The sequence below is a fragment of the Ceratosolen solmsi genome, unplaced genomic scaffold, assembly GCF_000503995.2.
Source record: "Ceratosolen solmsi marchali unplaced genomic scaffold, CerSol_1.0 scaffold8, whole genome shotgun sequence".
Classification (NCBI taxonomy): Eukaryota; Metazoa; Arthropoda; class Insecta; order Hymenoptera; family Agaonidae; genus Ceratosolen; species Ceratosolen solmsi.
Window position 1 is genome coordinate 1939069 of NW_011948439.1, and position 26433 is coordinate 1965501.

The 26433-nt window shown below is 32.4% G+C and overlaps 2 protein-coding genes across 2 annotated transcripts in view; one reads left to right on the plus strand and one right to left on the minus strand.

Moving 5' to 3' along the window:
- The window catches only part of LOC105365481 (Down syndrome cell adhesion molecule-like protein Dscam2), a 168852-nt gene extending 163282 nt beyond the window's left edge, over nucleotides 1-5570 (plus strand). Inside the window, exons 25-27 of the mRNA XM_011503657.1 lie at nucleotides 2607-2829; nucleotides 4363-4453; nucleotides 4938-5570. Coding sequence (XP_011501959.1) covers nucleotides 2607-2829; nucleotides 4363-4453; nucleotides 4938-5205 — 582 coding nt within the window. The 3' untranslated portion in view covers nucleotides 5206-5570. The remainder of the gene's footprint in view (nucleotides 1-2606; nucleotides 2830-4362; nucleotides 4454-4937) is intronic.
- Nucleotides 5571-7425: 1855 nt separating this feature from the next.
- Cln3 (CLN3 lysosomal/endosomal transmembrane protein, battenin) lies at nucleotides 7426-26104 on the minus strand. Its single transcript, XM_011503659.1, has 7 exons — nucleotides 25622-26104; nucleotides 15725-15858; nucleotides 11526-11684; nucleotides 9369-9708; nucleotides 8660-8809; nucleotides 8427-8567; nucleotides 7426-7617 (listed from the first exon to the last, which is right to left on the minus strand). The coding sequence occupies exons 1-7, from the start codon at nucleotides 25802-25804 to the stop codon at nucleotides 7477-7479; spliced, it is 1248 nt and encodes a 415-aa protein (XP_011501961.1). The 5' UTR covers nucleotides 25805-26104; the 3' UTR covers nucleotides 7426-7476.
- Between the last annotated feature and the right edge of the window lie 329 nt (nucleotides 26105-26433).

Consider the following 26433-nt stretch of genomic DNA (forward strand, 5'->3'; position numbering starts at 1 on the left):
CTCTCTCTCTCTCTCTCTCTCTCTATCTCTGTCTATCTCTCTCTTGCAAATCGGCTTTATATTATGTCATTTTTATAAATATTTGGCCAACTGTAATAAAAACTAAAATCGTTGAAATCCACATCTATTTACCTTAACCCGTTGTATTATATCAATTTCTCAATTACTAGTCCCGGCATTCAATCTGACCAAAACTATTAATTTTCTTTTCTTTTCTATTGCGAATACGCACACCGTGTAACCCATAATAATCTATGTGTGTAGGTACACGTAAAAAACTATTTTTACTTCCACTCGCTTTCTCTCTCTCTTTCTCTCTCTCTCTCTCTCTCTCTCTCTCTCTCTCTCTATCTCTATCTCTATCTCAGTTAATTTTTCCCTCTTTCTATATTTCTTTCAATTATTTCTCTCGTTCGCTGCGACTGCTGGTCCGCTCCATTTGCTTCGATACACATTACAGCAAAAATGCATTTTTCACAAATCTCCGGAAAACCTAACTACAGATATATTCCACATAATCTAATATTCATTAAACGCACATGCTCACTTAGTAATAAAGTATTTAAAAAATTTTTTTTAATAAAACACAATGGGCGAGAATCAAAAAATATGTTTTGAGCATTTCTCTATTGGATTTTTCATTTAAATCTATTTTTATTAACGTAATAATAACTTTAGTTAATTAATATAATCAGCGCTGCATATCTTACATTAACATATCTTCGGTTTGATTATAATGACATTCAAGAGATGTTACAGAAATATTTATTCTTGCTTTAGCAGTAAAATGAATATATATTCCTTTATACTTTATTACTTAATTTTTTTTTTTTAATTACTTAACGCCTATGTATTATATTCATATGTAGTAACATTTACTCTATACTCAACATAATAAACTGGATGATATATTTTTTATAATTTTACACGATAATATATTACTTTTTAATATAATAATGCTCGCAAAATAATTCGTTCTTATCTTTTACTTATTAAATTAATTTTTTTTTTTTTTTTTTTTTTTTTTAATCCATTGTAACCGATAGTAATTATTGTGTACATTATTGTATATTAGTTGATCAAACATACTTTTTACATTTTTGAAATAATTTATCAAAGAAAATATTAGATATTTGAAAAACTAATTAATAAAATATTATTAATAACTCGTCAATTATGAGGGTATTTATTAATATTCTTCAATGACCATTGTTAGAAAATTTTTTTATTTCTTAAATAATAATATTTAAAATTATATTTAAACATTCTACAAACATATTAAAAAAAGTTTAAAATTCTTCAATTAATAGCTATGCCCTCTCCAATAGAAATTACAATTACATGAAATTTATCGCCTGCTATTACCTAACATTAATTGCTTAAATAATTTATTCAGACATTATATCAAATATACTCATAATATTTGGTATTTTCCATTTTCATGTTGCCAAGTTAAATAATAATGAGAAATTTAAAATAAAAAAAAAAATATCAAAATAATGCATGCTCGTGTACATAGAGAACAACATTAACACGATGAAGAAACTAAAAAATTATTATAGAAAAGGAAATATATGTTTCGATAGCAAATACTAAAATATAATTTACAAGAAAAATCTAAGCAAACCTAAATGAAACGTAATTTATTATATTTATTTTTAAATATTATACTTTTTTTAAAATATGTAATATATATATATACATATATTATATTCATTACTTTGGCGCAAAAGAGAAATATAAAATATTTATCTCTTATCCAAAAAGAGGATCAACTTTATTCTTTTTAATGAAGCAAGATGTATTCATTTTTAATTTATCCATCATCTAAATGCAACTATTTTTAAAGCTTATAAATACTTTGTTTCACCTTTCTAATAACTTACATTAATCGATACTTTTAATTTTTTGAGATGATTGAAATGACAAGAAATTTTGTATAATATAATGCTAACAATTTTTAATAAAAATTGCATAAAATTTGCAAATATTCACATACTTTTGTGCGTCGTTATAAACTATATTTGCCTTGAGCCATTGTCATTCTTTCTAAACAATGTATTTCCCAAAGCCTAATTGGCTTCATAAACACGCTAATTCAGGTATTTCAAATACATTTGAATTTGTACATTAAATTTAAGCATTAACATGTCCATATCGTTTATTGAATTTATTAATTTTTACGTTTACACCAAACTTGAAACACCATCTACACGAATTTATAGTTATGAGGTGATACCAGACGGTAATGTTAAAAGTAATTAAAAAAAAAAAAAAAAAGAAAAAGAAAAAGTAAAAAAAGAAAAAAAGAAAAAAACAGCCCACTTAGTAACGCTTAATAACGATCGTTCGAATAATTCGAATAATCTAATAAATCGGTATCGGGAACGCGGCAACTTATCCGGACTCTTGTTAAGAAAACAACAGCACCGGAGTCCTATTAACGGTTGATGATAATACAAGAATAGTGGAAGGTCGAGAGACGGAAGCAAGCGAACGAGGCCCAATGCCCGGCTACCGCTCCACACGAGGCTTAGCTCCCTTTTACTTAAACTGAATAAGGAAATCAAAGGAAAATAAACAAGAGAAATTCCGTCTGATTGCAGTCGGATTGCAACCGGTACGCTAAGGTGCGCGGGGGCCGCTCGTCCTCTGCGCCGTTGCATAAAGCAGCGCACAAGACGAGTCAGGGCAAGTCCGAGTCGGAAGAGTACGACACCCTGGGCTCGGACAGCGACACGGAAGTCGGGACCAGCAGCCGAACCGAGTCTTCCAATCACCTCGTCGATTCCCATCACTCGGCCTCTGCGACCGATGCGCGCGTTCACAGTACGCAATTAACTCTTTTTATTTTCTGCTATTTTTATTTTTGCCGCCCACATGACTCTGCGCTCTCTCCATTCGTCCCCCTTTATACATGCAACTTTTATCCTCTGCGCGCCCGCCTACCCCACCCCTCTTTCTCACTCTGTCTATCTGTCTGTCTATTAATTTATCTATCTCTCTCTCTCTCTCTCTCTCTCTCTCTCTCTCTCTCTATACATATATATATATATATCTTGCGTACATCTCTCTAGCAAAGTCAACGCGCGCGATTAAAGTTCCGAATTTGCTCACCGACCTCCGTTAAAATACGCAACTAAATAATTTCAAAATATCTATATAAACTGCAAGATTGAGATATTCAGCTCAAATTCAAAAAATTTATGCGCTGTAACTTTCCATTCTCAGAAGTCCTAGAACGTTGAGAACACCATCGCCGAACCATGTGCTCGATAAATGAAACAGTTTTTAAAATCTATGTACTTTGAATACTTATCGTTTGGTAAATAGATAAATAGATAAAAAGAACTTCACAAAGAGTTTCGAGATTTTCAAGGTAACTACTTTTATCACTTATGTTCAAATAAAATGATAAGAAAATCTGAAGATTTTGTTGGTTCAAATTGGTTTAGCGACGCACCGAACGTCATCGTTCTTTTGGTGCTTCGTATAAATATTGTTGTCATCTTACCTTAATCTCGTATGAACGATGAATAAACAATTTTACATCGTTTATAGCCTGATAATAGTAACACGTCGATGTGTGAAAATTCGATGAACTCGGAACTTTAATCACAGCTTTATCTCATTGTAATTTGTGATGAAATGCCCATATTATGTAGCAGCTGCTTCTATTTACTTTATGACAGTTTCTTATTTTTTCTTTTTGTATTCTTAAGCATTATCGTTTTTTATTTTCATTTTAATTAAATAATAACAACATTATTATAGCTTTTTTTCTCAAGTTCTTTTAATTAATTGCGATGCGATGTGCAATTGTTATTATGAGTAATTAGCAATGACGAATGTTGTAAAATAATGTGGCTAGTGGCTTCAATTACCATTATTTATTTATCCGAATCCTAAGCTATTTATCAATTATTAGTCACGAATTACGAGTCAGTAGAAGTACAAAATCGCGATGCTTCTCCACGTCGATTGACCGAACGAACAATGTTGAATGAAACTTTTAATCATGTAGTTTTCAATACCATATATTGTAGACAATTAATTAGATCATATAGAAAATTCCAGTGATAATAGCGATGATCGTGATGATGATGATGATGATGATGATGATGATGATGATGATGATGATGATGATGATGATGATGATGATGACGGTGGTTACGATGATGGCGGTGATGATGATGGCGATGATGATAATTATGATGATGATGACGATAATGACGATAATGACGACGTCGATGATAATAATAATAATAATAATAATAATGATGATGACGACGACGACGATGATGATGATGATGATGATAATAATAATAATAATAATAATATATGACATTTATATAATTGCAGACTTCTTGTACCATGGACCAGAATCTAGCACGTCTACAGAACCCTCACCGATTTTTGAGAGAAAATCGTTTCCTGGAAGGGGAAGACCCAAGTACGTTATGAAAGTAATCGTTAAAAAGATGTTCGGCAGTATCGTATTACAATAAGTTTTTGCTTTTAGAATATCGATCATGAACAATGAATTTCTGTATTAAAAAAAAAAAATAATAATAATAATAATAATAATAATAATAATAACGATAATAATAAATATATAAATAATATATATAATAATGTAAAAGAAAATTAAATATTTAAATAATCGAAGGGCTTAATAACATCGTTACAACTAATGTTTCAATGTCTTAAAGACGATTGTGCTCAACTTAACGATCCTTGAAATTCCGTTCCACAATTGCACCAAGAGCAAGCATTGCGCGGCGAATGAACCTCGCTCGGGTCGAACGGCTCGCAGCACTAGAGAGGTCCCGGGCCTCAAACCCTTGCAAAGAGCCTCGTCTCTCCTTCACGCCGCCCCCTCCCGCCGCACCACACGCTTATTCCTAATATTGGGCCCAATGCCCGACTGCTTTCAGGATGCTACGGCTGGCGCGTTATACCGGCGAGGAGACCAGGTCAAGCCTCGTCGTCGGCCCAGCAATCGGGCAGCACGGGGGGTCTCGCCCTGCCAAGCACCAGCCGTGCCCTAACGTCCAGGAGCGTGACGGACCAGGCCACAACATGTTCATCCCCAAGCTGGATCCACCCTCGGGCTTCTCCGACGCGCTTGAACTGACCGACGCCGAGTGCGAGCAACTCGACCGCGGCCAACGCAACCTACGCGACTTTGTCATCGCGGTGTAAATAAGGTGCCGGGAGCTACCTGGAACCGCGGATCCTGGGCTCCCGGTTCGACGGACTACGATGAGATGGAAGACCCGGTCGAGCACGAGATGAGATACGCGAATATCGGCCGAACGTATTTATTATTGAGGTGAAATTGGGGCTGGCCATCCCCATTATACATATTAACGACGTGACGCGGCTAGATTGGGATGGGTGGGCGTCGAGGGGAGGGGGATATAGGAGATGAGGCGATCGAGGAATAGAGCCAGAGATTGAAAATAACCCGATGATCGTACATTTTTCAAGGTCTCAGATAGATAAAATACACGCCAACATGTTGTCCTGTTGATATCGCATACTTTATAATATACATAATACATATATATATATATATATATATATATATATATATATATATATATATATATATATATATATAAAGAAAAAAGAAAAAAAGTGATTGTTCAACGGCAAATGAGACTCGTACTCTTGAGTTTTCAAATGATTTTAAAGATTGTTTATATTCTATTTACTTTGTAAAATATACAAAAGTCATTCGAATTTGGAAATACTAGACATTTATTTAAATACCCTACCCTCGCCCACTCGCTCACTCGTCCCATCTCTCTCTCTTATCCCGCTTGTTTTGGTCTTGTAATTTTATGGAACGAGAGCTGAAGAACAGAAGACTGATATTCTTTAACGATCGTTTAATTATGCAATTTACTTTACGATAGCGCGTATCGAGTGCCGTAAAAATTGATTAGTTGTTTCAATTACCAAATAATACATGGAATAATGGTAAAAATAATATTAGAAATAATAGCTCTGACGTATTTTTATTTTACTTGGAAGCAGTTTATTATAATTCGACTTTTAAGAGATCTAAGCAAACGTGCATAAAATTAAAAGTTTCCTAAATCTTTGCGTTGTGCATGAATCACCGTTTTATTATAAATTGTACATTAAGCAATTTCATCGGCTACTACTCGTACAGCCGTTACAATAATAAATTAATAACTTTCCTAAATAGTGAAAACAATTGGTGATAAAAAAAAAAAAGAAGAAAATGTTGCTTTAATCTCTATGAAGTATTATTTATCACAAAAAGTGAGAGAAAATTACTACACTCGAATATAATATAATGCGCTTGCTCATCTTTTTTACAATGATGTACATTCCCGTGAAATTAAATAGTCGTAAGATTTTCTTTTAGAAAGTTATTACTTTTATATATTATTCAGTTTATAGCACATACATATATAATCATCCATTTCATCCATGCGGAGCATTCATTCGAAAAACGTATATAATCCTTTCGTTCGGAGACTAATTTTTTTGTTTCTCTTTCATTACCGTCTATTCGTTTCTTGCTTTTTCTTTTTTTCACTTTTCTCCAGTTATTACTTGTAATTTTCTTATTATTATTTTTTTCTTTCTTTCTTGCGCAACTTGCACCACGTGGTATAAGGATGCCCGGGCTCGAGGTTGCTTCGCGACTTTAGCACTCGTAGCCCTTGGTCGATCGACCGAGGTATTGGTTTCCAACTCATAAAACAGCCATCGCAAGGCTGTCCTCCCATAAATATATGCCTTTCTTTTCTTCTCTGGTTTTTTTTTTTTTTTTTTTTTTTTTTTTTTTTTTTTTTTTTTTTTTTTTTTAATAATGTAGCTATCCGTTAGGTGACAGCGTGCACGTAGTATTAAAACGATAACAAACTACTTTGCCGACACGCTGTCGAGCATCCGTCTTCGTCGGCAATACTTGTCACGAATATATTTCACTAATTCCCTAAATAATAATGTCCGTCGAATATCGACTTTACGTATTTCATGGCAAATCGCCGATAATCTCGAGCACTCGAGAGAAAGTTCCTGCGGCTCCGAGCCCAAGATATTATCACAATCGTCCCACGAAAGCAAATCCGTAACGACGGTATCATTATCGCGCCTATATACAACAAAAGTACAATGCTCTTTACAATGGAGTTTGCCGGGCATTTTTGCCGAGCGGCATGTAGGGATCGAGCGATGTAGGAGGGCCGCGAACATCCCTCACACGGAAAAACAATGTGCCCGATCGTCGAATAGCAGGGGGCGAAACGCCCCTACCTTCCTTCAATTAGCGCGCTTTTCCCATCCTCGGAAAGCCACTTCTATCCACCATCTTGCTAATGCCCACGTGGACGAGGACGTCGTCGTCGTCGTCGTCGTCGTCGTCGTCGTCGTCGTCGTCGTCGTCGTCCAATCGACGGACAAGGATGGAGGGGGAGTCCGGCCCCGGGTTTCTCAACTGCCCAGCCGCTTGGGCAGTGGGAGCTGGCAGATGGCGTTGTGAACGGGCATCGAGGCCCAGCCAGCCAGGGCGATGCCGATCGAGTCCGCCATCGAGGCGATGCCCAGCGATGCCTCGCGCTGCTCCCAGGGAATCTGAAACAGTCCCGTTAATAAGTACGCCGGTTGCCCGTACGATGGATGGATAAACACATCATCGCCACGGTCTACTTGATCATACCAAGCCAAATCGCTTATAATCGAGCTTCACTCTTTCATAATTCACGCGATGCTCAATACATTATCGCTCTATAATCCCCACATAATTATAAACATTAATTGACGAAATATACGATTATTTAATTTAACTTAATGCTAATCATCTTCTTTATCAGTCTTTTACTATCAAATATCTTCGTCAAATAGTAGGTGCGATAACGCTAATTCGTTGAGACAAAACTCGTATGATTTCCATTTAAATTTCAACGCACATAATTGCTTTAGTATTTTAGTATTTTAACATTTTATGAGCATTAATGTTCATGTAACTTTAAAAGAAAAGGAAGAGAAAAAACAAACAGGCAATTTGTGCTAATAATTTCTCTAATAATACCCGAATCGATAAACTCTCATCTCTATAGCTCCCTGTTAATAGCAGATAATGTCGTTTAAAATGTACGTGAATGTTTCTTGCACGATTTTCAACGTTGAAAATGCCAAGTCAGGTGTTAAACATAAATATGGCCAACTTCTTATCTCCACCAACGTGAAAAACAATTCAATAACGTTTAGACACAAATGTTCTAACTAGCATAAAGACAATGCATATGTAGGATGAATATTGATAATAATTAGTTCATTCCTTGGGAGAAAATTCTCTTCTAGACATGCGGCCACTTTTCATCAATTAACAATTTTCAATATACAATAATACATTAAAGAATAATAAGGTAGACTTCACTCACTTCTTTTGTCATCCTATAAAATGTATTGACGTAGGCAGCTCCGCCTAGTAGACCCTCCCACAATACGAGGCCAAACACAATCCAAATATTCGGAATATAATAGTAAATTGTCTCGAAGGTCAAAAGTATAACGTTTAGAAGCTGTGATAAATCAAATGAAAATTTCTCATTACACTTGCTCGACAAATCCTCAAAATATCAAAATCATAAAATATCGTTAAATTAAGCCTTACCTGCAATACAGACATAATCCAAATTTTTTTTATCGATATGAAATTAACGGACGAACGAGATATGAAAACTCCGATTTGATAATCGACTTGTAGCCAACGATATTGGTCGCAGTGAGTCAATGAAATCTCACGAAATTCTATTAACTCGTACTAGAAAACAAATAAGTTATATATATTTATAAGAGGACAGGTTGACCGGCTGATAATTGTATGCAGTTTTGATAAAATAATATTAACTATTTTTCCCACAACTTCAAATGATCCGATTTCTAATATAATTTTAAAATAAAAAAAAATACTCGTTATAGATTAATTAATATATTTATATTTATGTATTTTTATATTTATATAATAAAATAATTTAACATTATTGTCTAGAATGTAATATCTTAGAGAAATAACATGTGAATTATATTAGGAAAGCAAATAATTAATTATAATCATTATAATGATAAGGAGACGTAAATTCTTAATACCATTAGATTTTTCGTATTTTCCATTAAAATTCTCCACTACACTAATAGAATTTTCTGACTCTAATGAAATAATTGCACCTTACTTAGCCTTACTTAGTTCTCACATAATTTCACTGCACTGTAATTATTAGCTTATTTCGCTATAACGACTGCTGCTAGTCGTCGTAATAACAATTTACTACCGAATATCCTATTGTCTTAGGAGGAGCAATAAATTTAGGCTTAATACATACCAGTCCCTGATTGATGAAATACTCGAAGAGATATACGAGTCCCAGTGGCACCATATACTTCGATAACTTGGGCACGAGTCTGAGCTTCTGACCTAACGTCATCTTTGGAGCCTCGATAATTTGTTCTTGACTGCCGACACCGCCGTTGTCGGTAACGAGGGTAAGTGTCGGCTCGGGGTGCGTCATCACTAACCAGAAGACCAGCGCCTGAATTACCGGCACCACCAGCATCAATAGGAGTGCATCGGCTGAGCTGAGGAAGAAACGCAGACCCGCGTAGGAAAGGGCACCGATTATACCCGCACCACCGGTACCCGATGACCACGTGGAAATCACATTCCTAAACGATCGATAATCTATACTTTTACATTGGCTCTTTAGCTGGGCAAGGGAATGGAAGATGGAATAGAGAGAACAATTTTCTACACTAGGATATACAAAATAGTTTGGGTTTATTAGATATTTTACGTTATTGGCTTTTGACCTGCATTCATATATGCTTTTCACCATATTAACCTAATTACTTAATTATTATTTTATTATTATTATTTCTATAACGAAATTATTTATGGAATTTAATGAAGTGCGATTATATAGATAATTGTATCTTTTTTATTAAATAAAAATTCATTTTTTCGATATATCAATCATTCGATAAATTAATCATAATTTGTAATATAATACCTATAAAGCTATGTATATATATATATATATATATATGCCAGTATAATTTTCCCTTCGTATTCTCCTATTATTTAATTTGGCTATTCTATTTATTTGAAATTTAAGGCATTTGCGCACTAAAATACTTTAAAAGTCTATTTATCATCTATGCATATGCGTAGATATTATTCAAAGCAACCATAGTTTAATTGATTTAGAGTGAATGAAAATTAAATTGACCAATTTGTTGAATTTTAAAGCCAAAAGGCAGACATTCATTACATATGTCTAGTAAACTCAGTATACATTCTAAATATAAACTATTAATGAATAAAATACTTATTAACTATTACATTGTTAATCAAGAATCGACTTCAATTTAAATAGCCACGAATTTTTTAATTTACATTTATATTTATTTAAATTAAATTATTTACATTAATATAGCTGATATATGGATTATTTTAGAATTAAAACTACTATTGTAAAGAATTAAAAATTATCATTAAAATTTATTCTACATTATAATAAGATAATAAAATAATCCAAAATATATGTAAAATATATTTTTATATTTTCACAAGTAAACAAAAGAAATAATATGTTAAGAATTTACGTTTAAAATATCATTGAATTATTTCTAATACTTAGAATACAGATTTTTGTACAAAGGTCGGAATCGAAATTAACTTAAAAATCTTTTTTTTATGATGAAATATATTTTATTATAAAAAAAATAATAATAATATTATCGTTTTTACAATATATATATATATATATATATATATATATATAAATGTATATTACATGGATTATTTTAATATAATAAATTTTACTAAAATATACGGTTAAAAGCAATATTTTTATTAAATGATTTGGATCTAAAAAATAATCCCATCTTCACATATATGGTATTAGAAATTTTTTTCAGTTTATTTTTAATATACTTTATTAAAAAATATATTGATATTATAGCAGTATAGCTGGAGGCTAATTATCTGAATCTAAGAAAAATGCAATGATCAACAAAATTTATACAATCTCAATTTACCTTATTTAATTACAAGGCTAATTTTTTTATTAGACCTCTTTCCTTGGCATTTTTTCATTGACAAATAAAGCAAATACTTTTATTCATTAGTAGGCTGAATGTGACATGTTACTTGAAAGAAAAAAAATAAATAAATAAATACTTCCCTCTTCCAAAAGATAAATTAAAAATTAATCCTTACATATACGTAAAATAAATTTTACTCATAGATCAATTAAAGACTTATATGATACTTCTCTAAAAATCCTAAATCCTAAATGACTTATTTGCCAAAGGCTCTTATTATCCCTAAAATTCAATGCATATTCCCCAAATGACATGATAATCAAAGGAATTATTTACGTTACTGCACAATGTAAATGACCCTCGATATAGAATGTTTAGAAAAAATGACGATATTTTCAGACTAAATGGCATAGTCAGTCGAAGGATGCCATACTCACTTGGTGTATCGATGACTGTAGCTAAGTAACGTCACCTCGCCCAGACCCGATGACAGAGATGTAACGACGACACCCATGATCGCAAGCCATTTTGTATTGCTCAGCGAGACCAGCAAGAAGCCCGCAGCTGAAAACAACACACACGTAGCCATCCGTAAGCTGGAAAAAACGCCAAAATACCATGTTGCTGAAATTTTGTATTTGCAAGAGTGCGATACTGCAATGCCACTGTTGTAAATGCATAAATGCACGCGTTAGTTGTATAGCACGTGTTATTGAACGCGAAAAACTTATGTTAAGATAATATTGAGAGTATGTGAGATGAGAGAGAGAGAGAGAGAGAGAGAGAGAGAGAGAGAGAGAGAGAGAGTGTGTGTGTGTGAGAGAGAGGGGGGGGGGGCATTTTTCCACAAATTTTATTCCTTAGAGTTTTATTAGGTGTACTTCAACTATAACGTAACTTACGTCAACTTTCATTTTCATTCATATTTAATGCATAGCATCAGAACGCATTGTATAAAGAAATTTTGCTCTTAACTGTAATTAATTATAAAAAGAGATCGTACCTTTCATTAGCTAAATATTACGTGTTTTTCTTTTTTACAAAACTCAATGTTTTTCTTTTAAAAGCTATTCTCAAGCGATAAAAGAAATTATTCATAATTATTCATCCTTGGAAGTGAAGAATAATAATTTTATAAGCAATATTATCAACATATCATCTAATAATCAATTAATAGATATCGATGTTTCAAAAAAAAAAGTTTGATAACTTTAATAATTAAAAACATGCAGTGATGTAAATTGATAGTCCAAATACAAAATGCAAGTGTAGGGGTGTGTGCGAGTGTGCGTGTACGTCTGTGCGTGTGTGCCTGTGCGTGTGAGCGTATGCGTTTGCCTGTATCTGTACGTGTGCGCATGCGTTTGCCTGTGCGTCTGCGTGTGCGTCTGCGTGTGCGTCTGCGTCTACGTGTGCGTGTGCATGTGCGTGTGCGTGTGCGTGTGCGTGTGCGTGTACGTGTGTGCGTGTGTATATGTGCCTGTGCGTGTGCGTGTGCGTATGTGCCTGTGCGTTTGCGCGTGAGCGCATGCGTGTGCGTGTGCGTCTGTGCGTCTTGGGTGCGCGTGTGCGTGTGTGTATGTGCCTGCGCCTGTGCGCGTACGTGTGCGTACGTATGCTCTCTCTCTCTCTCTCTCTCTCTCTCTCTCTAGTTTACTATCGCAGAGTTGTTTAAGTGAATTACACAAGTTTTATTATGTCAAGTTGAAGTAAGATATATTAAACTAAATTAAATAAATGGTGGATAGAATGTAAGTACCTCGCGACGCGATGCGCAACCGCGATCACCTCGTCGCTACTCATTCCTACAAAACCTATAGAATTTTATATCTCGTGAAAACGTTCTGTGAATTATCGTCACGTGGTCATAATGCCGGCGGGCTCATTAATGACCTGGTGCAACAATATCACGGGTGCACGTTTATCTGGCCACGCATTTCTGAAGCACAAGTGTACATGAAAATGATATACATGAATTATAATTATTAATATCATTTACGGCTACTCTTTATATTTTGTAGAGTGAAACTCTCGAATGAAACGAATGATATAATATTTTTGTTTTCTTTTAACAATTGCAATCGTCCTTTTATACGTAGCTTATGACAATCAATTATAAAAAAACTTTTCATTTGCTCATCTGATAAATAATAACTAATAAATAATAACTACATTGTTAGATTTCAATTATTATTAATGAATTAAATTAATGATTAACGTGAGTATATTCTTCGGTAAAACATTAAACCATTATTTAATAAATCACATAAAGTAATATGTAATCAGATATCCGTTCGTCATGGAATTGATTTTGATTGATTTTGTAATTGATTTTAAAATTGATTTTCAGCTTTTTTGAAGTGAAGTGCAATGCCAAAAAATTGGTGTTAACAATTGTGTGTTCAACGTATGGTTTAATACTTATATAAATTTGATTATAACTCGAGCATCGAATCATACAAACTCTTATTCATTGTACAAAATTAAAATTAAAAAATTAATATTTACGATGATGATTGACACTAAATTTTTTGACGCATCTGCATTCAACTTGTTTTTATACCATAACAATATTTCTTTTACAGAGCATTAAATAGTAAAATTCAATGTAATTAATGTTGCACTGTAAATATTTTAATGGCTTCAAAACCAATGTCAAATATTAATTTATGATGCACAATATAAGCTATCGATTAAAATTAATTGACAAAACATTTTTTAGCATAAATACTAATCATCAATGAATAAAACAACCCGTAATGTGTAATTTTAACAAGTATTTACAGATATGTTTAATGAAAGCATACTTTTAAGTATAATATTGATGGAGTTTATTTGAAAAATTGAAAGAGAAGATTTACAGTGCTACAATGTTGTAAAAACTGAAAATCAATTCTGACGAATAAAATGACTTTTCACTCTAAAAAAAACTAGAGAGTGCACTATTCATATTTTAGCTTACATGGATAGAGATGAATGATTTCTGCTCAGAAACATCAAACGATTATGGTTACTAATCAGATTTCTGCTTCTTGAAGAAGAAAGAAAAATACATCTTTCATAATAGCACGTAATAAATTAATTAATCTAACCATAGTCAACATGATAAATACAATATCAAATGATAATTTAAAGAACTGTGTATTCAATCAAATAAATGCCAATGTGCAATCCAAGCTCGATTACTTTGTAGACAATAATAGTGAAAATATAGGCTTTATTAATAAATTGATCAAATCGATCGCATTATTGAATGATTCGGTACTTTTTCTAATTGTCTTTCAACGCGCTTCGATTACGTCAATGTGCGATTATCTGGAAGGAAGAAAAAGGCGCTTTACGATTTGTACAATTTGTTTATCCCCTACTACCACACATTCTACAATATATATATATTGTATAATACATGTAATCTTGTGACATATGAAGGTGTAATGCATTTTATCTTTACTCTAATGTTATATATATGTGCGTGTGTGTGTGTGTGTGCGCGCGCGCGTATGTGAGTGTGTGTATCAAGAAAACAGCGGGAGTGAAATGCCCTATATATCCAATCTCATCTCTTGTCATTGCTCGAACATTTTAAAATCTAATCATCAAAATCATATCATTAAATGCGCGTTGTAAACAATTGCATATCTTCAATTTTCCTCTATGCATAAAAACTTGCAAAATAAAGGAAAAAGAATACGTTTATAACGTCTTCTACGTTAAATAAAGGAATAAGAATACGAGTAAATGAAATAAAAATATGTATCAGTTAATAAAAATACTATTGTCACTTTTCATATATAATACCCAAGTATCCATACTTACACATTAACTATTTATTGATTCTTTTTTTTTTTCTTTTTTTTTTTTTTTTTAATCTCTATTGAACTATGAAAAATCAAAAAATATTTTCAGTTTCTTTATCTATGTTCATTAAACTTTATAATCTAAAAATAAATTTTGCCGTAGCATAAAAAATTTATGTAAATATATTTAAATAATAATAATTTTCTTAATATTTACATAAACTAAACAATCTCGTAATTATCTATGAGAACGCATTTCTGACTAAATACGATTTCATAATTTAAAGTTTAAACAATTCGATAAGTTATACTGAATGCTAGACGCAATCTTTAAAATTATTATGAATAATAGGTTTAAAATATTGATACCGCAATGCCATCCTTCAAATGCTATAGAAATTCGTATTTAAAATTATAAAAAATTAGTATGCCAGTAAAATTAGTAAAATGCCATTATTTAGTGTAGAAATTAAAAAATCATACTAGAAATAATTTTCATTTTTCATCAAATGCATCACATTCTAATATCATACGATTAATATTTATTTACAAATAGTCTTGATATTATCTCCAGCTGTATTAAATAAAAAAATAATAATTCAGTTTTAGCTTTACATAAATATAGCAAAAATTCATCATGTTTTAATTTAAAAGAAATAATAATTTACAATAAACGCGTTGTAAAGTATATACACTAACGAATGATGAAAGACATTCTAATATAAAGGATATATTAAAAAAGAAATTATATTAATAGTAAAATCAATATTTGTCACATATCAATACCCAAAGTTTTATAACTACAATTCATAAATATTGATAAATATTTAAATACTCACTGAACAAAAAACGGCAAAAATGGAGCTGTAAGTTTAATTATGACGCTCGGCAGAATATCAGCCAATAAAATAGCTCCAGTGGATACGGTATTACATGTTCGAATGGTTTCGTTTACCGCAGCACATGATTCGTCCTGTAAAATATATCGATTTGTTGTATTAAGTAAATATTTGTTGTATTGTGCCGCATTAAATATACGGATACAGTATGACGTATGACATCATTGTCGAGCAATTGATCAATACTGAAAATTGATCTACTTTCAGTAGTAACTAAAACTTTAACACAAAAGGTAATTAATTATATATAAAACGGTAATGTTTGTTATTTTTATTTTAATAATTATAAGATATAATTAATTCGTTGTTCGGCTCTTGATTTTATGAAAACTTGTCACGTATAATATTCCTATAATTTATATCATTTTTATTCATACAAACGACACTCTACTTGTTTGTACATACAATTAAACAATGTGATAAAATTCACGGTCAATAACATCAAAATATAAAGTAACTTTAACTGTAAGGTTAGAGGGCAATAAGCTCTAGATTATAATTTTTCTATAATTATTTTTCTATTATATACTAAATTAAGTATATCGAAGCTAATAATTACATGAGAAAGACTTTGATCTAAAATTAGTGCAACTATAATTTTTTATTTTTATTACCGATGATACTATTAAGTTTGATATTATTATGATTATTCTACAGTATCTTAGTATATAATTTATAAGCAATAGATGGTCATCGACATATACATTTTTTCAAATGATCTCTTGAGCAATTGATTGACATGCATCCACGTGTGCGCGTGTCACCACATGAATCCTCTATTTTAGAGACAATTTTTATATATTTACGTGATAATGCGTTAAAAATCGTTCCCTCGATCTTAAATAATGCAACCATATATAAACGGAAAAGGTAGAGTGGCCAAATATCGCGAAAACACTTGCTGACTCAATAAATAAGGTTGAATTTACATTTAAAAGTAAATCACGTTCCAGCAGCAGATATTTGATATAGCGAGTATTCAAATATAAATAAAACAACCGTTTATTTTTAAAAAATTACTGCAAATATATATTCAAAGTTTCTTCCTCTCGATACATTCGTTGAATTATGAAGGCTTTCTGGTTTGATCTACTAATCACACATTTTTGACAACTCGTTCTGCTGAGAGAATACGCTCCAGTCTGAAATTTTGTAGTCGATGCGACCCCCCCCCCTCTTTACCCCATAACAAACTATCCCATAACTATTTCCGATTTCCAGATTCTACTAAAGCATATCATACAGATTACCTTAAGGTAAAAATGAAATTTGTACATTAATTAAATCAACGTTTGCCACGCAGATATAATTTATACCATTTGTATATTATTTTAATTTTTCATTAATTTATAAAATTCACGTAGAATTAATTGAGAGCAATTGATTATAATGTAAAAATTAATTTAATTAGGGTTGTTAGCATTGATAATCTCATGTTAAACATAATCAAAGTTTTCAAATATTCTATCATTAACTCACGTAAACAGTCATAAGATGGAAATTTCCAAATGTAATAAGACTCAGATGAAATTATTATTATTATTAAATAGGACGAAACTATGGCAATTGAAATTTGAATAATCGGAACCTTAAAACGGTATACAATTATCATCGGAACGATTATTACAATTATCACATCGTGTGCCGACTAGCATTCTCGATTAACAATCCAACGATCAAATATTAAAAAGCCATTCCAATGCTCCTCGCACGAATGAACGGCTAAAAAATTCTCTAACGTTATTCTTATTTACCACCTGAGATGTTGGAAAACGATGCATCGAAGAAAACGCGCGCAAGCATCGCATTTTTCCAGATCGCTCGCGCGAGCGCGCACGATTATGTAATCAATAAAAATCACGAATGTTTGGAAAATCTCGAATCGCCTCCTCGAGCAATAAAATGGACCACACTGGCGAAGCGCGAGTGGCGGTGAGAAGAACTTGTATGAAATCATTTAATTAGGCGCGCAACGACGAGGAGAAGTCTTAATAAAAGGCCGACCTTGGAGCCTGAAAAAATATGCAGCTAAATATATATATATATATATATATATATATATATATATATATATATATATATACACGTGCGTGTGTCTATGTATGTAGCACAATCGAGGACATTTAACGAGTGGTGAGTTACCAAGTACGTACGTGCCGTATCGTGCGTGTATATCCCGCAGTGCGATGACACACTCCAATGCGACCTCGACTTGTACCTAAAAACCTCGCCCTTTTTCTCATTTTCATGACGGACGAATAGGAAAAAATGATGTGGAGAGGGGGAGGGGATGCAGGAGGGAGTTTGATCTCGGTTGATGGATGTTGTGCGATGGCTCTTGTGCCTTAAATAACGTAAATTGTGAAAGAAGCGATTGGCTTCGTTGCCGAGACGTACCATCATTTATTATGGAAATACGATAGAAGTAAATTAGAGTCTCTTAGCAGGACTATTCAGCATTATTAAATTATAAATTATGAACTTTTTATTGTTTGTATAATACTTCTCAAACTCACGAATGAACAAGATTGTATTAATCGCGTGCAAATATATGTTTGCCAAAATTGCGTAATAAATTTCAATTAAACGTTTATACGTAAAAAAAAACAAATAATATAAAATCACGATTTTTAAGAATATAGACATTATAATTTTCTCGTTTAACATTAAAAACTTCACTCGTATTGTTTTACTAACATTACACGCGTGTTTAAAATACATTTCACGCTAAAAGTTTGGGTTTTTTCTTCAAGTATTATCACACGAATGTTACATAAAATTGTCGATAAATTTGTTTCATTAATCAAGTCCATCACTGTTAATTAATTCTAAACAATTTCACAATTACGAAATTCAAATCGCAAAAAATTATCTTATTAATAAAGCTACGTTATAAATATTAATGTAGCCATCGCAAATGTTATTCTTATGGCAAATGAAAGACAAATGAAGATGTGTCCTAATGATGATCAATTATACGATTTCAAGAGCCTAAACCTAAAGAACGCACATTGTCTTAAATTATGTGAATAGTAAGTGAGAGAAAAATAAATGTAAGCACGATACAAATAGTATTTTTATATAAATGACGCGAAGTTAGTAAAAACAAGTTTTGTCGATGATTAAAATTCGCATATTAAATTAACGTAGATGTGATATTATAAACTCATAAGGCATCACAATGATGTTTTAGTCGCTCGATCCACAAGTGTACATAAAACCAGTGGACCCACATGAATTTTGATATCGCATTAATCCAACCGCGATTAACGACGAATACAAACATACTCGACTCTGTATTTCCAAACTGTTTCAACGCAAAAGCAGCCCGATTGATGAATTTCCAATAAGTAACGCAAAGTCGATGTAAGGTCAATCAATTGAAGAAAAAAAAAACCAAAACTAAAACTAAAACTAAAACTAAAACTAGAAGAAAACAGAAAATAAAAGCAAAGAAAAAAGAAAGAAAAAGAGCGCTGATTCTTTTTAAATTTCACAGCCGAGCGCATTAATATATCACACAGTCGGATATCACGACGAGGTCTCATCATTACGAGGCGCGTCATGTGACGTCGTCGCTCGGCACGTCTTTCCTTCTATTAGTACGTGTGCATTACTCGTCCCAATGTATGCACAGCATACATCACCTCTTCGCGAATTAAGGAATTGGAGGTCATGACCTTCGGACGCGTGGAAATGGTCGGATGCAAGTGGATTCGAATTATCTTTTTTTAAAGGTGTCGCGAGAAACGCATAGTAGACCGCTCGCGCCTTGCGTGATAAGAAGCCTCCCATTCCTTCGAACTCACCAAGGCTTGGCGAGGTGAAAAAGGTTGTTGCGTCGACCGGCTTTCTCTAGTAAAAAAAAAAAAAAAAAAAAAAAAAAAAAAAAAAAAAAAAAAAAAAAAAAAAAAAAAAAAAAAAAAAAGGGATTTTAAATGCGGCTTTCTCTAGTAAAAAAAAAAAAAAAAAAAAAAAAAAATAATAATAATAAAAAAGAAAATACAAGTAAACAAAAAACAACGGCATTGTAATTGCGCTCGTGGAGGGATAGAGCAGTGCGAGGGAATTTTCTGCTTCGCAATAATGTTATCGTTGCACATGTTTCGGGTTGGTTGTTTTACATGTCATGAGAGTACATAAGACTACTATTAGTCATAATTATCATGTGCTCGTAATTTTTCAGAATCCAATCGCTATGTAATACATACTTTTCGTTTAATTTTTAAATGTATAATACGATGTTCGTGGAAGAAGAGAGAATTGCACAATTAGAATCCGTCGAATTTGAAAGCTTTAAAAATTAAAGACACGGCTGCTTATCTTATTTAAACAATCAATTCTAAGTCGCACGTCATTCGAGGGTAATTATTAAATGAGATATTAAGATCATTGCTAATAGGAGCGAGCGTATTGTAAAATACATATATTTATCGTTCTAAATCTTGTCATTTTATAATTATAAGAATTAAAAGCTAACGGACGAAAGTTAATTCGCAGCAACCAGTTTGATTGATGTCAATGCGCGAAATAACTAACTGCAACAGTTTGACTTACTTCGTTTGCTCCTACAATAGCTTTTAGCAAGTACAATGCAATTTTATTTCTATACATATAACGGATCGTTACTTTAATACTTTCACGAAATGAGATACGTAAAATTAATTAAGTTTTTACATTTAAAAATCAGCCATTACATTTTCTCTAGCCATAATATCTTTACCAACATTAATTTGAATAAAATGTATGTATAAAAAATATTATATGTCGTATATCATCTTCAATGTAAAATGCATTAGATGGTAATGAAAATTTATAAACAGAACTATTCTCTTATTAATATTTTTTTGTTTGTCGCCTTTTTTACATATGTATATACTCTTGTTATACATTTTAATTTCAGAAATAAATTTCTTAATAATTTCCTTATACAACAAATCTATATATTAACTGTTATTATAATAATTTACTCCAAATGGCCTATTATAGGATACAATTATTATATATATATATATATATTTTTTTTTATTTTTTTTTTTAAACAATTCATACATTTTATTAGTAAATTATGAAATAATATACGTAATTTATGAATTTTTTTTTTTTTTTTTTTTTTTTTTTTTTTTTTTGAACGTTTGTTTACTAATATTAAAATTCCAGATGATTGCAAGAAAAATTTCAGAAAAATAGTTTATTAACGGGTTCGCCAATAAATGATACAAGATTGTATAATAAATCTAAATAAAATTTGTCGTTAATCGAAATAAAAATTTATATTATACCGATAAACGTAAATAGTTTGTAAATTTTCTATCATCGGCCGCTGATATTAATAATAAAGTATCGATCACATCGATTTTTATTATAACTTTTATAATATGTATAAACCATTCTGTCGTTCATTTATGAATTAATTTAATTTCTTTTCCACCAGATCAGAATACCTTGACATTTGCAAGACATTTTACAAGATCTATAATTTTATTATTGCATCATAAATATACCACAATCATAAACTGCATAAAATTAGAAAAGTGTTTTATGAAGAACAATGCGGCTGATGTGGTCAAGTGAATATTTACATTTTCAATTAAATCGCCTAAAATAATAAACAACTTTTTACAACTCAGTTGTAATATTAAAGTATAAATAAATTTTGTGAATCTATCGATTCGTTGTGTTTTTTATATTGTTAATATTAGACGCGTTATTGGATCAAAAACATTGCTTTATCCATTGAAGCTGAAGCAATAAAACTTATATAACTAAATAAGTAAATCATTAATTATACATTACTGTGAAATTTAATAATAATGATTTTCTTACGAAATATTTAAACGTATTATATGATGAAATGAATTGTTTTAAATCATCGTATGATTCTTTATTCTTTGGGTCTTTTACATTTCGGGGTCAAACAGGGTTTCGTTTGCTTATTATTATGTAATCGGCGGAAATCGAATATAACATAGTAACATAAATGTAGCTTATAAAACGATGAAAAATTATGAATGTTAATTATATATGTGGTATAATGGAAATAACATTGAAATTCTTATGAACTTCAATGAACTTCTTATGAACTCACATCACGAAAAAGGAAACAAAAGATTTGTCACCTACAGTTTTGACTTTCAAAAGTACGCGAATATTTGGAAAATAACATCCATGAAAACGATCGTTCGTCACCTTCAATGACCTCAAAAAGGTTATTTCTACATTATTAAGTTTTATTATAAACACATAAGTACGTAGTCAAATCATATTTAGAGTAGAATCAAACTCGGATGTTTGTGAATTATAATTAGAAAAATTATAATTTGACTCGTATAATATTACTATGGAGATTTGAATTGCGAATTTTTTTTTTTTCTTTTTTTTTTCTTTTAATTTAACTTGACTCATTAGCGTTCTTCGACAATATGTTTGTCTCTTAATATTATGAATAAAAATTTATACTATCGTAACTGATTTATACCAAAAAAATCATACATTCAACTATTATTATATTATTGTTAATAAAAATAATAAAAAAAAAAAGTACAGATAATAAATACAATAAAATTATATTTTTATCATTCTGCAAAAGTTGAAACGTAGATATATACTGACAACTTCACAACCTCCTTATTTATCTATGCATAACTTTAATTTTTTGTCAACATAAATTTGAAATTATTGGACGGTAAAGTTTTACGCTCCATTGGGTCTTCTGAACCTTTAGTAAAGCTTATTTAATATTGTATGATCCATTGATATTAGCGCCTGTTTCAGAGAGAATAGCGTTCTTTTGTTTCGAAAATATGAAAGAAGCAAAAAAAAAAAAAAAAAATTGAAAAAAACATTAAAATCGTAGAAAAAGATATACTGCATTATAATAAATCAAAATGAAAAAAGTTGCAATATAACAGACAAAAGCCAATAATTATGAATTATCATCATTTTTTTCTTTAATAGATAATGTTATTTACTTTAAAAGAATATTCTTCGTGTTAATGAATATTAAAAGCTGCCGCTTAACAACCAAAGTAATATTTTGTAACGAGCTCCCTTGACTTGTCTTTCGTTAATTTCATTCATAATCAAGCCAATAATCTACAATACAAGACAAGATTCTCATTAATATGACTATTATAAAACATAAGTATTTAATGATAATGTTCATAGAAATGTCCAGTGAGCCTTGAAATAAACGATATCGACAGAAATAAGAAAACCGTGCCTCGTAACTCAAGGCTTTCTCCAATCTTCTCAAGTCCAATCGATCTTGACATTTTGACAAATAAACGTCCGGATGATCCAACGATGCTCCCGTACATACACATAGTAAGCCGTAACCGAGGACTTTATGAACAAGTGATCCACATGACACCGGGAAAGGGAAATCATTAGGAATACAAGACGGCGAACGATGAGAAACCGCCTCCATGATAACAGATCATAATCGGGAAAATAAATTTGGCGTATCATGCGCACGATGTTTTGACAAGTGTATTATGTAATGTTTATTGTGCCGTTTGAATTAGAATCGTAAACGCCGTGACAACGATGAAGAGTGAGAACGATGCTTGTTGCACTGAGTGACACAAGCACGGCGATTTCATTTCCTTCCTCTTCATTACGATGACATTATGTTGAGCGCATTATCGGTATCGAAGGAAAAACTCTGCGCTTTTTCGTCCCGATATACTCGAGTATAGATGTCACGGACTTGTTTGGCAATTATTTTGCTTGCCAAGAACATGGTGCATCACGGGCACGGGCGGTTGGCTTCGATAAAATCGTAATTATTGCTATAATCTCGCAGATTCCAAACCGATCTCTTTATCAAGATATATTTATGTCTGTTGGAAGAAACTTCTTTTTTTTCAGCTGTGTCGGACAAACTGTTGGTTTGTTTGGCCTAACATAAGTCGGGGAGCCCGAAAAATATAAATATCGCCGTATAAGAATAAAATGATTTTTTTTTTTTTTTTTTTTTTTTTTTTTTTTTAAACAAATATCTTGATAAATATTTCTAATAATTTATGTTTATATCTACCTTTATTTTTCATCTTCAATTATTCAATAATTTATTTGGCGTATTTTTCTTATTATTTAATTGTTAATTAAAATTATATGCGAAACGATAAATATTAATTTGTGCTAAAACGCGTTCTCTCTCTCTCTCTCTCTCTATGTTCAAACAAACAATTACAGATTGATTAATCGATTCATTTTATTCCATTGATATTTTGAAAGTAATGAAAATCATTATTATTATGTTTTAAAATTACAAACAAATATTCAAATTATTTTTCTGCGTGTGCATTCGGTAAATGGAATATTTTGTGGGAAGGCTTAATTACGTTGCAATTAAATACAATCATGTTTTACAAAGTCGGATAAAGCCGTCGTTGTAAATACAAATTATTATTTATTAGGCATTTAATAAAATTATACGACGAAAATAGCTTATTAACGATAAGCAATAAATTAGATGAAAATTACTTTACCGACTATCAGCATTATTACCTAAAAATTTATTGAAAATAATCCAATTGTATCGATTTAGCATGATCCCGATAGTAAATAATTTTGTGACAAAATATGTTGAGCATAAGAATTGTAATAAAACTTTACTAATGTAGTTTCACTAATAATATTTAAGTAGGCGGCTTTAAGTGCGCGAGCTAGAAATACTTAAAAAAAAAAAAAAAAAACAACTAGATTATTCCATTGTCTAGGTGTATCTGTAAGTGTATTAACAAAATTTTTAAAAGGACTGGAGCATTGAAGGGAAGCATTTTTTATAATTTATTCGTCGCTTGGGCAATAACATTATATTATTCTTTTAATCTTCATCTTAATCATTGATTTTTACTAACTATTTTAATCCGGTAAACATTAATCACAACAAACATTGTTAATAAGCAATCAAATAACTGGACCACCCAAAGTCGAAAGACAAAACAAAAAAAGGAAGAAAAAAAGAAGATAAACATAATAAACAAAAAATTTATAAATGGATCAATTATTTCGTCTTTGCATATAAATAAACGCGAAGCAGCGACAAGTCAAAATTCATCGCACAAGTCCAAAAACGTAATTACATTATAATTAGTGAAACGCTTTATGCCTCAATGAAAAATTAAAGACTTTATACAAATAAACACGAGGATTGTATATGAGGCCATCTACGTCTCATGCTATTTATAGTTAATAGCAAATCGTTAGCTAATGAATAAATATTGGAGATAATTTTGTATGAAATTAACACATAGTATATCATAGTTTATGCGAGCATGGCGGCTTTAAATACTTTTTTCATTACATTAGATATGCTAATTAGATCGTGGCTCTAATTTAACTTTTTGTTTTCATAATGCCAATAAATTTGAAATCTCGAAAGTTGCTCTCGCAACGGCAAATATACTCGCCATGGCAATGAGCGAAGATCATCGATACATAAGCGTTCGACTACGGTGTCCTACGATTATCACGAAACATCCAAACAAAGTAATGCCAAATACAATGTCTCCTACGTCTCTTCCAATACCCAATAGATATAAATGGAGTGCGAGGGCCGCATTAACCGCTGCCCTCCCCCACTCCATAAAATACTGCTTCAGCAAAAATCAATAATTCATTGGAGCGCGGCAGTATTGGTGCGAACGTAGAAACGAGTCAAGATCGAGAATATAAAGTGTTGCGATTGGATGGCACTGGCACGAGCCCAATACCATATCACAAGTCGCGCCACGCGATAACGCAAACATCGAATTAATAATATAGACATTGCAGAGTACAAATCGAAAATTTGACCAAAGCATTGGTCCAAGTGGCCGTCTCACTCACCGAGATCTCCTCGCTCAGTATGTCGTGGGCCGCGCTCAGCATCACCACGTAGCCGTAATTGTTGCAGAGCCCGAGGACCCAGAACGCCAGCAGGTTCCTCCATCCGGTCCTTAACTCCGCGTCGCCGTCCACTCCGAAGCCGTTCTTCGACGTAGCAACCACGTCCTTCCGCTTGCTCGGCATCCTGGAGGCTCTCCTTAGAAGCGGCGGCTCTCTCCACCCGCGTACCGGCAAAAGAGAGAAATAAAAATGAGGGACCCTACCGTCGACCCTATCGCCGCCTTCTCCGTGAAACTGCTCCGGTGATGATGCGCGCCGCTCCGACCTGACCGTGTGTCACTCTATAGACGGCACTTTGCTAGACGCGCACGCGCTCACCGATTAGCGCTACGGCTATTAAGCCAAAAACAAAAAAGAAGAATAACAACAGAAGAGGAAGAAAAAAATCAGCCCGTCGGGAGTCGCACGAGCGCTCGACCGCTAATAACGTGATAGTGACACGAGGAACCCTCGTCGGCCCCCTTTTATAAGAGCCACTACTTTTGCCCGGCGAGACGGGGTCCCCCTCCCCGCCCGCCAAACGATGCGCGCCGACGAGCATCGCGCGAAACGCGCTTTCCCGGCATTTCCCTGGCGAACGGGACGAACGGGACGAACGGGGCCAGATCACGGGAGTCACGGAGATGTCATTAGCCGAATATACCAAGGCGTTTATCCACGGCTCGCCAAGCACCGCTAACCAAATGCATTGTGCGTTGGAGGTTAATAGCGATAGCCAAAATTATATGCGCCATAAAGCGCAATGACGCTTA